At 40.7% G+C, this 17,984-nt stretch overlaps 1 protein-coding gene across 1 annotated transcript in view; it reads right to left on the reverse strand.

Moving 5' to 3' along the window:
- The window catches only part of LOC139719896 (FHF complex subunit HOOK interacting protein 2A-like), a 57,454-nt gene that overhangs the window by 26,944 nt on the left and 12,526 nt on the right, over positions 1–17,984 (reverse strand). Inside the window, exon 7 of the mRNA XM_071631284.1 lies at positions 9,008–9,201. Coding sequence (XP_071487385.1) covers positions 9,008–9,201 — 194 coding nt within the window. The remainder of the gene's footprint in view (positions 1–9,007; positions 9,202–17,984) is intronic.

The raw sequence follows: 17,984 nt of genomic DNA on the forward strand, positions 1-17,984 counted from the left end.
TGCAGATAAGGGTCACTCAACATCTTCCATTGAAATTGACTTGTAACTGAGGTATTTGAAAAAATAGATAGGTCATGATGGAAACTATATCATAAATATCAATTCAAGTATTAGCTAGGTGCATGTCGAAAGTACAGGTGAATGAGTATTCTTCTAAACTAAATAAACAAAGAGTCGTTCATTCTAGAATATAAACGTAAATTACCACTTTCTGCACAGCAATTTTCATCTGCTCTGAAGTCTGATTAAAAAAGACTAATCCATGTTCTCCAAAGTCTGTGGTTCAATAGTACCAGGTAATTGTAGACCATTGCTAACTGTTAACTGTCTTTATTTACATGTAGCTGTGAGCGCTGAAGTCATTGCTACATGTATGGTCACCTGTGAATACTTCAGTGGTTGCAAACATCTTCATGGAATAGGCTCCTACATGCTTTATTTAAGTGTAAATGAGAGATTCAAATGATAAATTGTCCAGATAATAAACAAATGACAAATCAGTTAAAGCGAAAGATATACACTGTACACTTGAAATGATAGGTACATTAATTCCTATGTAAGACATTCGTCCTACGACATCAAATTAACAAACAAAGCAATATTTTTCTTCTTTTTGTAATGTGTAGCACACAGTGCCTGGCTGATACAGGTCAATCACAATTACTGGTCACCTCCGGTGAACTATCAGGGGTCACTATCATCTGCCCATTGTCCAGAGTGTCACAAATGTACACACTAGTAGTTATGTACACATACATGTATGATGTACTGTATGCCTGGCTGTTTTAATGTGTATGTACACAGGTGGACCAGATTAATGGAGAACATTCTATGTGGTATAGATATAGTACATACAGGCTGACCAGATCAGTGGAGAATTTTCTAGGTGGTATACAATGTAACTACACAGTACATGCATGTAAGAGGAAATACATTATAACTCACTCAATCTAGAATGATTTCACCCTTTCCAGAATTTTCTGGGAAGTGCTTACATATTTGGCTGAGTGAGGCACTGTCCCTGTAGCCCAATGTGATTGGTAGTTATTCTTGGTAATGATGTTTTGTACATAGTTAGGCAGTGAGTCATCCAGGTTTCCTGGAACTTAGACTGGCTAGTAGGTTGGAGAGAGTTATAGAATGTGCTAGAAGGGGGTGAATGGATAGTATATAAGCCAGAGAAATTCTGCAGTAGGCAGAGTACCCAACACCTCTGCTCTGAGAGTTACGTCACTTCTGGCTCTGAAGCGACTTGTTATAGTCAGTCCTGTGTTACCTGCTGACCTGTTATGTTTGTGGAGATAAGGCCTGGGAGACATTTTTGCCTGCAGAGAATTAATGTGCCTTCATTGGACTCCATATTTTAATGTCAATGGACATTGCTACGACAAAGCTGTTACGGGCTGGATTCATAGCTGGACAATATAAAGTGAATCATCATTCAACGCATCAACTGGACGTGGTCGTCACAACGTTTGGACTCTGCACGTTTCGCCGTGGACGTATTTCGTGGATTTTACCCCGGATCTATACCGTGGACTATCGTAACCTGCGCCTCTGGATTTACGTCGAAGGAATCATTCATCGGTGCATCACGGATCATTCATTTGTGCATCAAGCATCGTATTTGGACACTACCAGGAAACTGTAGGGATTTCGTGATTTAGTGAGTAAGTGATTCCATTACTGACGTATATTTGTTTCTAGTGATCATTATTGTACTGATGTGAAACCGATTACCAGTCTGTACCCACAATATCACTGTTAATAAACCGCCTGAACATCAGTTGATTGTTTCTTTTGTGCGATCATTCTCAGAGTGATTTTGGTCGTAACAAAATTGGGGGCTTGTCCGGGAATTGAATTTAAAGCCAAAATATAGAATTTGGAACGTTCCGGAATCCAGAATATTGGTACAGACAAAATACGAGTTGAGTTGATTGTTCAATTGTATATTGTGTGTAATACAGTGTGACAATGTCAATCAGTACAATGGATGTTCAGGCATTTGTTCAGAGGACAGATTTGTCCCTCAAAGATTTGCAAAGGTTACGCAAATGTGATTTGACCGCTGTTGCACAGCATTTGAATGTTGATGTTCCACAAGGTGTAAGGAAGGCAGAAATTCTTGACTTAGTAGCTGGTCACATGGAGCTCAAAGAAGAAATTCATACTCCTGATCAAGCTCAAATTTCAGATCAGACACGGCTTGAGCTTGCTAAATTGCAAATGAAGGAGAAAGAAATGGAAATGGAGAAAGAGAAGATGAGATTAGAAATTGAAAGAGAAATTGAAATGAAGAAACTTGAGCAACAATTGAAATTGCGTGAGATGGAATTGGCTCATGCACAGACTGTAAGAACTCAGGAAAAGGCTCCCTCTGAATTTAATTTGGCAAAGAACATTCGATTGGTGCCAAAGTTTGAAGAAAACAGAGTTGATGCATACTTTGTGTCATTTGAGAAGGTGGCTAACAGTTTGAATTGGCCACAGGAATTTTGGCCCTTGCTCCTGCAAAGTGTGTTTGTCGGCAAAGCAGCCGATGTGTACTCATCTCTCTCTGAAGAGCAATCACGTGACTATGCTACAGTCAAGAAAGCTGTGTTGAATGCTTATGAGTTGGTGCCAGAGGCGTACAGACATAAGTTCAGAAATTCGTATCGTAAACCAGGCCAGACACATGTTGAGTTTGCTCGTGAAAAAGAAATGATGTTTGATAGGTGGTACAGGTCCCTGAAAGTGGATCAGGACTTTGATAACCTACGTGAGGTTGTTCTCTTGGAAGAATTCAAAAAGAGTGTTGCTTTCAGTGTGAGGTCGCATTTGGATGATCATAAAGTGACAAGTTTGCATAAAGCAGCCTTGATGGCTGATGAGTATGAGCTGACCCACAGAAATGACAACAGACCACCTTTCAGGAATTTCTCTGGAAACAAGAGAGACAAAATTCAGTCGAGCAATCCAAAGAATGCTGGTTCTGAAAAAGGCACGAGTTCTGAAACTTCATCGGCACCAAAGCCTCAATCTGACAAAGGGTCCAGTACAAGTGCAAATGTCATCAAATGTTTTCACTGTAACAAGACAGGGCATGTAAAGTCACAATGTTGGAAGTTGCAAAACAAAACAAAGAAGGACTTGGGATTTGTCATGTCAAAAAGTGTCCTACCCGAAAACAGTGTCCCGTTCAGTGAAACACAGGCCGTTGAAAGTCAATCTCCCAAATTCAAAGATAGGATGAAGCAGGTGGATGAGAGCTATCGTAGCTTTTTGTTTGATGGTGAGGTGACCCCATGTACTTCTGGTGAGGCAGGTAAGCCAGTGGTCATCCTGAGGGATACGGGGGCCTCTCAGTCGTTGATGGTGGATGGTGGTATGACTTTTCCACCAGATAGTGCAGTGAATGCAAAAGTCTTGATTCAGACTGTTGATGGCAGTTATATGTCAGTGCCACTGTATAGAGTGGATTTGAAGTGTGACCTAGTTTCTGGTCCTGTTACTGTTGGAGTTGTTCCTGAGTTGCCCATGGCAGGCATTGACTTCTTGTTGGGGAATGACTTGGCTGGGGATAAGGTGGTTGTGTCTCCAGTTGTTTCGGATAAACCAGTGGTGGTTGCTGAAACTGAGCAGTTGCAGGAGGAGTTTCCTGGGATATTCCCAGATTGTGTTGTGACTAGGTCTCAGGCTCGTAGAGCTGTTCAAGATGATGCGGATTCTGTTGATGTGGAGGAGAATTCCGGTGTTTGGTTGGCAGAAACCTTTTTCAAGGATTTGAATGATGGGGTTGCTGTATTAGGCTCCGAGGCTAACAGTGATGGGCTGTTTAGCAAGTCTTCCTTGGTTGAAGCACAGCAGGCAGACTCTGAGTTGAAAGGCTTGTCTCAGACGGCGTGTTCTGAGGCTGAGGCTGAAAAGGTCCCTGAGTGCTATTATGTCAAAGATGGCATTTTGATGAGGAAGTGGAGACCTCCCCATAGGCCAGCTGATGAGGATTGGACGGTGGTCCGTCAAGTTGTTGTCCCTCCTAGTTACCGCGGTGAGATCTTGAGGATTGCTCACGAGTTACCTGTTGGCGGCCATTTAGGCGTCAGAAAGACAAAAGATCGGATCATGAGGCATTTCTATTGGCCAGGGTTGAATGTGGATGTGGCTGAGTTTTGCAAGACTTGTCACACATGTCAGGTGGCTGGTAAACCACAACATTCAGTGAAGCCGGCGCCATTGATTCCGATTCCTGCGTTTGAAGAACCATTCAGTCGGGTTCTAGTCGACTGTGTTGGACCTTTGCCTAGGACTAGGTCGGGTCACAAGTACCTCTTGACAATCATGGATATGTCTACACGGTTTCCAGAGGCTATCCCATTGAGAAATATCACTGCTAAGACTGTGGTAGATGCTCTAGTGCAGTTTTTCACTAGGTATGGGTTGCCCAAGGAAGTGCAGTCTGACCAAGGGTCAAATTTCATGTCAGGCATATTTCAAGAGGTGATGTATCGTTTGGGTGTGAAGCAGCTGAAGTCGTCAGCTTATCATCCCCAGTCCCAAGGTGCATTGGAGCGCTACCACCAGACCCTAAAGATAATGATTAGGGCATTTTGTGAGGAGTATCCCGAGGATTGGGATAAGGGCATCCCTTTCCTGCTGTTTGCAACGAGGGACTCCCCAAATGAGTCAACGGGTTTCAGCCCATTTGAGTTGGTGTACGGTCATGAAGTCAGGGGCCCACTGAAGCTCATCAAAGAGAAATTCATGACTGAGGATGATGAGGTCCACCTACTTGACTATGTGTCAAAGTTTCGTGAAAGGCTTTCAAAGGCTTGTGAGGTAGCTAGGGAACACTTGAAAGTGTCACAAGACTCTATGAAGAGAAAGGCAGACAAAAATGCCAAAGCCCGAACTTTCAATCCAGGTGACAAAGTTCTTGTACTGCTGCCCATACAAGGTGAACCACTGAAAGCCAAGTTCAGTGGCCCATACTGTGTCAAAAGGAAACTCAATGATGTGAACTATGTGATCAGTACGCCAGACAGACGAAAAGATCAGAGGGTGTGTCACATAAACATGCTGAAAGAGTACTATGAGAGAAAGGCTAGTCAGCCGGTAGGCGTAGCTCAGGTGGTAGAAGAGGAAGTAGAGGAAGAGGGGGAAGCTCAAGATGAGCATGGAAGTGAGCCCTCTAGTGCCAGGTTGTCTAACTCAGAGATGTTAGGGAAAGTAGATGAGGCACTGAACTACCTACCTGATAATCAGAGGAAAGATGTGACTAGTCTGTTACATGAGTACAAAGAACTGTGTAAAGACAAACCAGGTTGCACCCCTCTGGCTGTACATGATGTTGATGTAGGAGATGCTGACCCTATCAAGCAAAACCCTTACAGGTTAAACCCAAGCAAACTGCAAAAAGTAAGGGAAGAGGTTCAATACATGCTAGACAATGACATAATAGAACCGAGTAAAAGCAGTTGGAGCTCCCCAATCGTCATGGTGCCCAAACCGGATGGGTCTCAAAGATTCTGTATAGATTACCGCAAGGTAAATGCCGTGACGAAAACAGATTCTTTCCCCATTCCCAGACTTGAAGACTGCATTGACAGGGTCGGAAATTCTGCATATGTCAGTAAAATAGACCTTCTAAAGGGATACTGGCAAGTGCCCTTGACCGACAAAGCCAGAGAGATTTCTGCCTTTGCTACACCAGATGGCTTGTTCCAATGCAAAGTAATGCCATTCGGCATGAAAAATGCTCCGGCCACCTTCCAACGGCTGACAAACCAAATCATAGCCGGACTTGACCACTGTGTAGTATACATTGATGACATCCTAGTGTACAGTGACACGTGGGAGGAGCACATTACACACTTGCGGCAACTTTTCGATCGACTCAAGGAGGCCGGATTGGTGATTAATCTGGCAAAGAGTGAATTTGCGAAGGCCAAAGTGGTGTATCTCGGGCATGTAGTCGGTCAGGGACAAGTATTGCCAAGAGAAGCCAAGGTAGAGGCTATACTAGGCTTTCCCATCCCCCAATCCAAGAAGGAGTTGCTCAGATTTCTGGGCATGGCTGGTTTCTACAGGAAATTTGTACCGAATTTCAGCACTGTAGTCACCCCCCTAACAAACCTGCTGAAGGGCAAGGCGAAGTACACGTGGACTGATGAGTGTCAAAGAGCCTTCGAGAAACTAAAGGCAGTCCTTGCTAATGAGCCTGTTTTGGCAGCTCCTGACTTTGCAAAGCCATTCAAGGTGGCAATAGATGCTAGCGATGTAGGAGTGGGAGCGGTTTTGCTCCAAGAAGATGAAGAAGGCACTGAACGACCAGTTAGCTACTTCTCCAAAAAATTGAACACATACCAGAAGAAGTACTCCACAATTGAGAAGGAGGCTCTCAGTCTCATCCTTGCCCTCCAACAATACGAAGTGTACTTGACAAATAGCAAAGGGGAGATCACGGTCTATACTGACCACAACCCCTTGGTCTTTTTAGACCGGTTCAAAATGAAGAACAACAGGTTGTTCAGATGGAGCATGATGACGCAGCCATATGCACTCAAAATCAAACATGTGGCAGGCAAAAACAATGTAATTGCCGACGCTCTGTCAAGAGTGTAACATGAAGAGAGTATCAAAGGTGAAAAGTTTTCACCGCATATTATTTCCAGTGTATGTGTTTAGCATATTCATTAATGTGTGCAAAACAGTTTGATATGATTATATAAGCTCCGAGAATCCAAGCAATATCATTGTAAATAGTATCCATGAAAAGAGAACATGGAATCAATACAGCTATCCAAAAGGCATGTGATAATATGTGATTATTGTTGCTTGACTTGGACTTTACCTCACATTCGTTGCCAATAACAATGAGAAATTGTGAAGGTAAAAGAAACCCTTGCTACAGCAAGGCTTTCTTTTTCCCATGGGGGATGGTGTCACAAATGTACACACTAGTAGTTATGTACACATACATGTATGATGTACTGTATGCCTGGCTGTTTTAATGTGTATGTACACAGGTGGACCAGATTAATGGAGAACATTCTATGTGGTATAGATATAGTACATACAGGCTGACCAGATCAGTGGAGAATTTTCTAGGTGGTATACAATGTAACTACACAGTACATGCATGTAAGAGGAAATACATTATAACTCACTCAATCTAGAATGATTTCACCCTTTCCAGAATTTTCTGGGAAGTGCTTACATATTTGGCTGAGTGAGGCACTGTCCCTGTAGCCCAATGTGATTGGTAGTTATTCTTGGTAATGATGTTTTGTACATAGTTAGGCAGTGAGTCATCCAGGTTTCCTGGAACTTAGACTGGCTAGTAGGTTGGAGAGAGTTATAGAATGTGCTAGAAGGGGGTGAATGGATAGTATATAAGCCAGAGAAATTCTGCAGTAGGCAGAGTACCCAACACCTCTGCTCTGAGAGTTACGTCACTTCTGGCTCTGAAGCGACTTGTTATAGTCAGTCCTGTGTTACCTGCTGACCTGTTATGTTTGTGGAGATAAGGCCTGGGAGACATTTTTGCCTGCAGAGAATTAATGTGCCTTCATTGGACTCCATATTTTAATGTCAATGGACATTGCTACGACAAAGCTGTTACGGGCTGGATTCATAGCTGGACAATATAAAGTGAATCATCATTCAACGCATCAACTGGACGTGGTCGTCACAACGTTTGGACTCTGCACGTTTCGCCGTGGACGTATTTCGTGGATTTTACCCCGGATCTATACCGTGGACTATCGTAACCTGCGCCTCTGGATTTACGTCGAAGGAATCATTCATCGGTGCATCACGGATCATTCATTTGTGCATCAAGCATCGTATTTGGACACTACCAGGAAACTGTAGGGATTTCGTGATTTAGTGAGTAAGTGATTCCATTACTGACGTATATTTGTTTCTAGTGATCATTATTGTACTGATGTGAAACCGATTACCAGTCTGTACCCACAATATCACTGTTAATAAACCGCCTGAACATCAGTTGATTGTTTCTTTTGTGCGATCATTCTCAGAGTGATTTTGGTCGTAACAAGAGTGTGTGTGGACAGGACTACTGCATCTGGCTTAACTTGCACCCTATTCTCCATGAGAAGAGGCATTATTTTCTCCACATGCATGAACTGTGATTCTGTCATTCTTGGGACATCCATCTCTAGTGTGTTTTGCCCGTAAAGTCGTAGGGATGGCACAAACATACGCACACATACACACACACACAAACACATGCATACAAACACACACACACATATATAGACATACAGAAAACATGTACACCTCACCTGGTTTCTCTGGGCCTCATCCCAGGGACCTTTTATTTGTACGACAGACACACTGGCTCACCACCTGACAAAACACTGACTTTGTGCAAATAGAAACCATCTCTTCACATATATTGCCACCTAAAAGGGATTGTTGTACTTTATGGGTGTACACCTTTGAAGGCAAAAGTGCATGCGCGAAATGCTTTTTGTATGTGTCTGGTGCACATCAACATTAGTCATATTTTCTATTACATCTGCTGCCTCATTATCTGTAAATGCTAACACAATAATCCAAAACTGATCTTCTGAAAACAAATTAGTATTTTTGTTATCATGTACATTTTTTTTTTCTAATGAAAGCATATGTCCACTGCCATTACATCCAGTCCAATAGATGATTTTCGGAATATGATAATACCTCTGCTACTTTGTCTGTGTTTATGTTTTTATTTTCCATCTGACAAGATGGCTGGATAGCCAATCTTCAGCTGCACCAACTGGTTTTCCATGGGGTCCAGTTGGATGTGAGGCGGGACCACTTCACTGGGTTAGTATGCACCCTACTCCTTGCGATGAATGCATGAAGTGGGATCTTTTACATGCATGGGTTGTGACTCTCTCACACACATCCTATGTTTTTAATCAGACTGACGTCTGGAATAACCATGACAACAACATCATCACAGCGCCCCCAATGGATAGGCACTGTAAACTGAAAGCGATGGATCACTCACCCCCACTTTGCCTCCACGCTCTCCACATCGACAGGGTCCATGGAGAGGGGCAGGGCATTGTAGAGGGTGCAGAGACGCTCCGCCAGGAGGGTACAGAACTGGGTGTTCTTCACCATGCACTCTGCGGCTTGCTTCTCTGGCAGGCTGGCACACAGCATTAGCCCCTCGCATGCCTTCACTGCTATTCTTGAATCCTGGAATCAAGGAATTGAATTTATGACAGATAAATGTTAAAGATAAACAAAGAAACAATTAAAAGATATGAGTTTATGGAAACACTAGACCTGAACAGGTATGAAATCCCTGCTAGCATTACATGTATATTTCTCTATGCCAGGCAGTCATTCAATTTTGTTTTTGTTTTTTTTCACAACACCAACCAGATCATAGCTCTGACTGTCCACAGGCAGCAAATGCGAGCTACTGTACAAACGACTACAAACATTTGTAGTTTTCATCAAGGATTAAAGCGGACAAACACCTTGAAACATGATAAGCATTCATTGCAAAAGAGGGAAAGGATGATCATAATGACAGATGTTTTTGTTTGCATTTCAAGAAGATATACATGTACCAATAACAACATATAGTGTGGTATGGCAAGATAAAAGGGGAAAGAATGGAACAGAGCAGAAGATGAGAGAGTATAGAAAAAGGCCAGTGATATGGAAAAGATAATATAGCTACATCTATTCTTTTTTTTTTTAGACAAAGACAGGATATGAGAGGGATGTATGAAATCTATACACACGAGAGCTGTGACAAATATCCATGGTGTCTCACATATAATGCAACTGTTGACCAATATCTTTCTCTCTCTTCTACACATGTATTCAGAGCCCCCCCCCCCCCCCCTTTCCGGCACAACTGATCATAGTCATATGATTCACCATTCTCTCTCCCCCCCCCCATCTTTCTATATCTGTCTGTCTACTTTCCACACAAATTATTCAGTTTCAATGACTCATCTATCTATCTGTCTGTCTGTCTGTTTATAGTATCCATCTACACGGCTACCAATCTATCTCTATTTCGTTTCCACTGAACAATCAAAGATGAGCGAAGCATTAATCACAAAGCCAGGTGCTCAACATGGTCAATCAAGCATGGTCCCATTGAAACCATGACAATTGATGACTACCCAGGAAAACAATCATTATCACAAGGGAGGTTATATGAGCACTCCAAGCAGTGATAGCTGCATTTCATCAGATATGAGAATGAAATATTTTAAAGCATACTATATACATACTACATGGAAATACATGTTTTTCTGAATTACATTACAAATCAAATAAAAAGAGATGATGTAACCTTCCTGTATCTCACACATTTAACTCCCTATTGTTGGAAACCTGGTGGGTCTTACATAAAGCCTATGGGGATTTCAGAATCCCAAAGGTAACAAACTAATCTATGTACCATCAATAGAAATGATATTATTAAATGACTTTGTGAATGCAAGCTGTCAAATCTTTGGATGCAACTGCCCCCCCCCCCAAAAAAAAAGGAAAGAAAAGAGTGCAAAAACATGTCAATTGGCCCTTAATCACACACACACACACACACAAATGTAATCATAATTTTGAATGCTGATGACAATTTCATTTTCTTTCGTGCACTAAATTCCATACTGAATGGAATTGGGTTCCAACATGCATTTTTTTTGTGGACACAATGACCGCTACAGGCTCATTACAAACATTTAATAGTCTATCTGTGACAAAGAGCCGCCTATACCATAGCAAGCATCCATTTGAACAAGACATCGTGGGAAATTTGTCCCGGTTGTGTTGAGTCTATCTTTAGAATGCTGCATCTGATTGTGCCGTGTTTGCGGTGAAAGCGGTCCACTGAATGAGGCTCACTTATCACGCATGGCATCCTTTCTCTGTCGTTGTTGGGTTTTTTTTTCCCTCAGCTGGGCAGAGAAAGCTGATAAGATTACAGAAAGGAAATCCGCGACTGGACTCTACATTATGACACTGACAGCATCTACAGCCAAGGTCAACACACCAGGTCCAATCACTATGACCCTAGAGATTCATTTCTGGCATAAGGTCATTAACCCTTCTTGAGTTACAGCTCTTTTCAGGTGTCAGTGGTCAGTCCATATGCGTTACACGTGACAGACAAGAACTTAAAACATCAGTGCGATAAGACTGTAAGACTATAAATGCCAATGTAGTAATTCCTTTTATTGCAGTACACTGAAAGAGCGGGGAAGAGGAGAGGGAAATATCTGTTCCTACTATACAATAGTTCTCGTGAATGTCTTGCCTGGCTGATTTTGCTTCACAGAGAAAATCTCATGCCATGTGCAGATATATTCTCGTGATTCTGAACATTGTCATCAATGCTATGCTTCAGGTTTCAAAGACTATTGTCCTCTGCGATTAAAGGAGCATCTTCCTAATTCTCTATTAAACTTACTTGAAATTGTTGTGGACATTTAGATTTGTGATAATGATAATGGCAATTCCTATCCTCTTTGTCTTCATTATGGCATCATTTCAAAGCTTATTTTTGCATATGATGAAAAATACTCAAATATCCCACAAATATTTACAAAAAGACCTTGAAATATCCCGCAAGCTGGCTGACATGTGAAACTACTGAACCATGATAATTATACCAAAGTTTATGAAGTTAACCTAGCACTTACAGCATTATGGTATGGGCCTTAGGCTGTCACAGAATCCAATTCACAGAATGATGTCACTCTTAAGATTCTTGTCGAGATCAAAACATTTCTACATGTCTCATATTTGGAAAAATACCCTTCCAGCTTTCAATTTGGAACAACAGCAAGAAAAATATAATTATGAAAATAAAAAATAAAAAAGAGAAAAAGATAAAAGAATACTGTATACCTTGTTATTTTCGCATACAGATATTTTCATGAATGACAAGGTCATAGACATTTTCGCGAATTGACACCAACCTTTACATTAGTGATCTAGTAACAAAGCACATGTAGACATTTTCTCGCGTTGTTAAATTCACGATCCAACTGTGATTCGCGAAATTCACAAAAATTAAACTCTCACGAAAATAACAGCTTATACAGTAGTAGATTCCGTAGTTGGAAGGAGGAGGTAGTCATGTCTGGAGTTAAAAGACCAAGTAATGCAGGGATACCATGGTGTGGAAAGCCTGGCCCGGCTTGGATATATTTGAGAATCAGTGTAACGAATTGTGTACTGCTTTATCACTGTTCTCCACATAAGTACACACACAGCCAAAGAATCTCGACTGGAATAGATCGTTTATCAATGAGTGTACGCTTCAATGCACATACGTGTATTTGCCGACACGCAGCTGGTGGGCGCTATTCATGGTTTTTTAATGTACCCCGGTGGGAAGCAAATGAAGATCAATTTAATCGTACCACCCATTATTAGGTGATACGCTATCAGCGTATCACCTATTGTGATTGTCAAAATTTCTCTTTTTTTTTATTCTTCTTTCTTTCTGCCACATTTTGTGTCGTCAATATCTCAACAATGACATTACGGAATAACATGACATTTTCAGTCAACATGTCTCATAACAATATCTAGCCACAATAAGGTTTTCATGACAGTAACATATCTATGACGTCATCTAGGCGCCATTTTGTGATTTTCGGACCTTGTCACATGATCGATCATAACTTCATAACTAGATATCATTTCTGTATCATTTTCGGTGGACATAAAGTTCAGGTCACGCTCTATCTTACATTTTAACGCTAGTTACCCAGGTCATCATTACGCGCGCGTTTGCGCGCGTCAAAATTTTAAAAGGCTCAAAACGACTTCCCAATGGGAAATCTCGAAGTTTCAGACAATTTTAAGCGTTTCAAACATTTTCTCGCGTGCGCGTCCGTCCGCGCAATTTCGCGCGCAGAGGGCGTAACTAACATGAAAATGCAATTTTTTTGACCGATTTGGATTTCTGATACTTTGAGTAACAATATTCATTGATTTCCGATCGATTTTGACCTATAACAAAGGAATGCACTGGCGTCAAAGTTGAAATTCCGCGCGCGCGTCTTTCTGCAAATATAGTGAAAAAACATGTCTTTGTTTATTTCGCCATAGCTCTTTAAATCGTCCATTGACCCTATATTTCTCTTGCATATTACAAAAGCATACGAATTGGAAATAACGTTTCAAGTACCGATATTGCCAGGAAAACTCATGACGTCATCATATCATCATCTGAAATCAAAAAAGTGGAATTAATTTTTTTGAGGTACTGTTTCTGACATTCATTTACTCGTATCTCTGTTGTTTAAGCTTAATATTACCCCAAATTCAGATATGTTTTACTTTGAACATTTACCTTTCAAGTCCATGTCATGGTTTTAAAATTTGATGACGTCATCATACTTTAAATTGTGATTAAAAGTAAAGACACAAAATCGGACAAGTTTACGTGTTATGTCTATGGGAGGTGATTTTTTTTAAAACCATGCATTGACTTGACAACGTTTAAGCACCTTTATCTCAGCTGATTTTGCTCCATTTCCTCTGAAACTTAAGTATGTTGTAGCTCAGACAATAAGCTGCAGTCATCATGTCTTTTATATTTTCAAATCTCCTCATTAGGTCGACAATTTTGTAGTTAAAAACTGAAAATGAGAATGCAATCTGTACGGAACAATTCCCGATTGTTCTTTGCAACTGGATATTGGTCGAATCCACGCGGCCACTTGTGGGAAGTTGAATAGCGCCATCACAAGTCAACGCTATAACGACAGTGTTATTATACATTTAAGTTTCTCATTCGATCTTCAGGACAGCCGTATGGCGTAATCGCTTAGCGCGCTGGGTGTTCATAACGCCATACCGGAAGGAGAGAAGTTCGACTCCCGCAGGACTTTTCCCGTTCTTTCTTTTTCTTTTTTTTTTCGGCAGTTCAGCTTTACTCCGATGTCATTTATCATATTATTTTATCAAGTGTACGTAACCCGTGAACACGGCTGCTCTATTTCCCTTGTTTTGTATTGGAGTTTGGAGATTGGGTTTGCTTCATTAATTTTGTCACACTTAATGTTGTAAATTGCCCCTTGTTACAGTGTCCCGCTTGCCACCTTTCGTTCGCTCTTTCCTTTTCTCTTCATTGGTTATTGTTATACTGTAACAGGATAGGTAGGAACATGTACGTTTAAATAACTTGCAGGAATGGGAGCTGAATTGATTAACTCTAGTCCAGGTGTATGGCGTCTCGCTCATCTCTTTGAAATTCCAGATTGTTATTGTTTGACCTAATAACGGAGTTGTAGACAGGTTTTATGTTACTATAGAGGTATCTTGTGCCACATGAGTGGAAGGCATCACTGTTTAGTGGTAGTAATGAACTTTTTCATGTTGTATATGGTATAGAGATATAAATTTCACATCCAATCTTCGGGACAGCCGTGTGGCTTTATAGTCACTTGGCGCGCTGCATGGTCATTACACACCACCTTAGGACGAGATGTTTGAGACCCGCAGGACGCTATTATTTTTTTTTCTCTCTCTTTCTTTGTTTTTCTTTTGGCAGTTCAGCTTCATTCCGATGTCATTACCCCACGACACACAGTCACTCAAGTTCCCCCTTTTTTTTGTCGGAGGCTGGAGGTTGGATTTGCTTCATTTATCATACGTAATGTTGTAAATTGCCCTTGGTATACAGTGCCCCGCTTGCCACCTTTCGTTTTCTCTTTCCTTTTCTCTACGTTTGTTCCTGTTACACTGCACAAGACAGGTCGGAAAATAATTTACATAACACAACCGGAGCAGGAATGGCAACTGAATAAATTAACTCTAGGCCAGGTGTATGGCGTCTCGCTCGTCTCTTTCAAATTCAAGTTGTTATTGTTTGACCCAATAACGGAATTGTAGACAGGTTTTATGTTGCTATAGAGGTATCTTGTGCCACATGAGTAGAAGGCATCACTGTTTAGTAGTAGTAATGAACTTTTCATGTCCCTCCTTGTCAATTATAGTGTGTTCAAAGGGGTTGTGTGTCTATCTGCCAAAGAAAAGGAAAACCTTATTTTCGTCATGGCTATTTCTCTATACGTAACCGTAGGTGATGAGTATTGTTGGTATCTGAGCAGTGAATAGCACAGCATCAGGCTAAAATCCCCCTTAGTTATACGCGCTAAGCGTTCAATTTGATATATCTTTATTTATGTAGTCAATCACTGCTAATGGAGTTACAGAATTATGTTATGACACCTTTCACCGAAAGTTTGTAAAGCAAAGTTTATAGACAAGGCAAGCAATTGTACATGAATAATACCAATGATTTCAGAGGGAAATTATGGTATACCTAAATGTAAGGGTATCATTGCTTTGGAATTGCTGAGACAATATCTTGGCACGAGGGCTTCCACCTCTAATAACTGATCCCTTTGAAGATGTGTCGGTCACGGGTGATCGTCATGATTCGTCTTTCACGTAGAAGCTTCCGTTCCACACTCTTAGTTCGAGAAGACTTACCATCATACTTCAAATTGTGATTAAAGGTAAAGACTCAAAATCAGACAAGTTGACGTGTTATGTCTATGGGAGGTGATTTTTTTTTAAAACCATGCATTGACTTGACAACGTTTAAGCACCTTTATTTCAGCTGATTTTGCTCCATTTCCTCTCAAACTTAAGTATGTGGTAGCTCAGACAATAAGCTGCAGTAATCATGCATTTTATTTTTTCAAATCTCCTCATCAGGTTGATAATTTTGCAGCTAAAAACTGAAAATGAGAATGGGATGTGGACCAAACGATTCCTGAATCATCTTTCACATTATAAGCTTACGTTCCTCAAATTTTCTCGTCAAGACGTACATGGCCGAGAGGATAAAGGCGACGTCACAAGAGACGTGATGTTGCACACGTACGGGTTCGAACCCCAAAGGAGCACGAAACAAAATACTTATATCTTTTGCTTTTTTTCTTTTATGGAGTATTCACCTTCGTCCATGTAGAAATCACGTTTTCATGTAAACGTACACACACACACACACACAGGTACACACACACACACAGACACACACAATATCCCTTTGTTTTGTGTTGGAGACCACATTGCTTTGACAGGCAACTTGGACTTGAAATTACAAATGTTAAAGTGAAGATGACTCTTAAAAGACCGCATGGCCATGTTTGATTTTTTTTTACAATATAAAGACCTATTGGTAAATATTCATTCACATATCCTTTCCAATCAACTTACTTGAACACGCCGACACCACACGAAATTTTCAATTAGTTGCATGACAGAAACAATTTCATCTGAATTATGTAGGACTGTATAAAGAATTGGACTTCACGAATATTTCTCAATATTACTTCAAGTCGCTACTTAACATTATTTTCGTTGTCGATCACTGAAAATGAGAATGGAATCTGGTTGAAACGATTCCCGATTTATCTTTGTAACTGTATATTGATCGAATCCACGCGGCCACTCGTGGGAAGTTGAATAGCGCTATCAGTCACTTGACGTATATAGCCAAAAAACTGAATATCAATGTAAATTTGTGTTGTGTATAGCATACATAGATAGATTTAAGTTTCGCACAAGATCATCGGATCTTCCGTGTGGCAGAATCGCTTAGCACGCTGCGTGTTTATAATGCCCGACCGGAAGGAGAGAAGTTAATCGAGTCCCGCAGGACTTTTTCCTTTTATTTCTTTTTTTCTTTTTTTTTTCTGCAGTTCAGCTTCACTCTTATGTCATGAACACAGCTACTCTATTTCCCTTGTTTTGCATTGGAGTTTGGAGGTTGGGTTTGCTTCATTAATTTTGTCACACGTAATGTTGTAAATTGCCCCTTGACACAGTACCCCGCTTGCCACCATTCGTTTTCTCTTTCCTTTTCTCTTCATTTGTTCTCGTTATACTGTAGCAGGATATTTAGGAACGTGTACGTTTACATAACTAACATGAATGGGAACTGAATTAATTAACTCTAGTCCAGGTGCATGGCGTCTCGCTTATCTCTTTGGAATTCCAGGTTGTTATTGTTTGACCAAATAACGAAGTTAAAGACAGGCAGGGAAGGAAGTGACTTGATATTGCGTCATAATGAGGAATTTCGGGCAACACCTTTCCAAGTGTAGTGATTATGACGGGGTTCTCTGTCGTTTATTTTCGTCATGGCTGTTTCACTAGTTAGCCATAGGTGATATATTTTGCTGGCATCTTGGAGAATAGAACAGATCAGTACCAAACTGGAATAGCCCTATAAGCAATGTGGTAAGCGTTCAATTTTTTGCATTATCTTTCTTCTTTAAAGTCAATCACTACTGATCGAAATACACACTATAATATGACACGTTCCACTGGTAGTTTAGGAAAAGGGAGTTAATACACGATGCAATGATAAATGTGCTACCATTGATTTTAGAGACGTCATTGTGGTGTGGTACTGGTGATGGTAAGGGAACCATAGATCGCTTTTAAAGTAATGAGACAATCATTGGACCTTTGCATCAACACCGTATTCCCATCTAGAATATAATGCGGCGTGCGGCGTTTTTTAAAATCCTGACGTGGACATTTTCTTTTTCTTGTTTTTAATTTACGAATGTTATATCTAAATTTGTTTCTTTCCCCTAACATTTTTTTTTGTTGAATATAAAGTTGGACGTTCCTTGACCGAGTCGAAGAGCAGCGATTTAGTTACAGTTTCAATGCATCTTGTTTACCATCTTCTCTGACATTAAATTGATGGTTTTTATATTTGACATTGTCTGTCTATTTGCCTGTTTATGCTCATAAAACACTGCTATAACAACTAATACCTTTGCTTCACTTGTCACACGCAATGATATGGATTGCAGTTGTGCATGCAGTTTTACTTCTGCCACCTCTCGTTTTTCTCTCCCCTTTTCCCTCACTTTGGTTTTGTTATACTGCAGATGGGAATGATTACACTAACATAACCCAACTTGAAGTAGGAATGAGAACTGAATAAATTAACTCTAGGCCAGGTGAAT

This window comes from Diadema antillarum, unplaced genomic scaffold (assembly GCF_040938485.1).
Source record: "Diadema antillarum isolate AM-2024a unplaced genomic scaffold, OU_Dant_1.0 scf00000009, whole genome shotgun sequence".
In the NCBI taxonomy this organism is placed as follows: Eukaryota; Metazoa; Echinodermata; class Echinoidea; order Diadematoida; family Diadematidae; genus Diadema; species Diadema antillarum.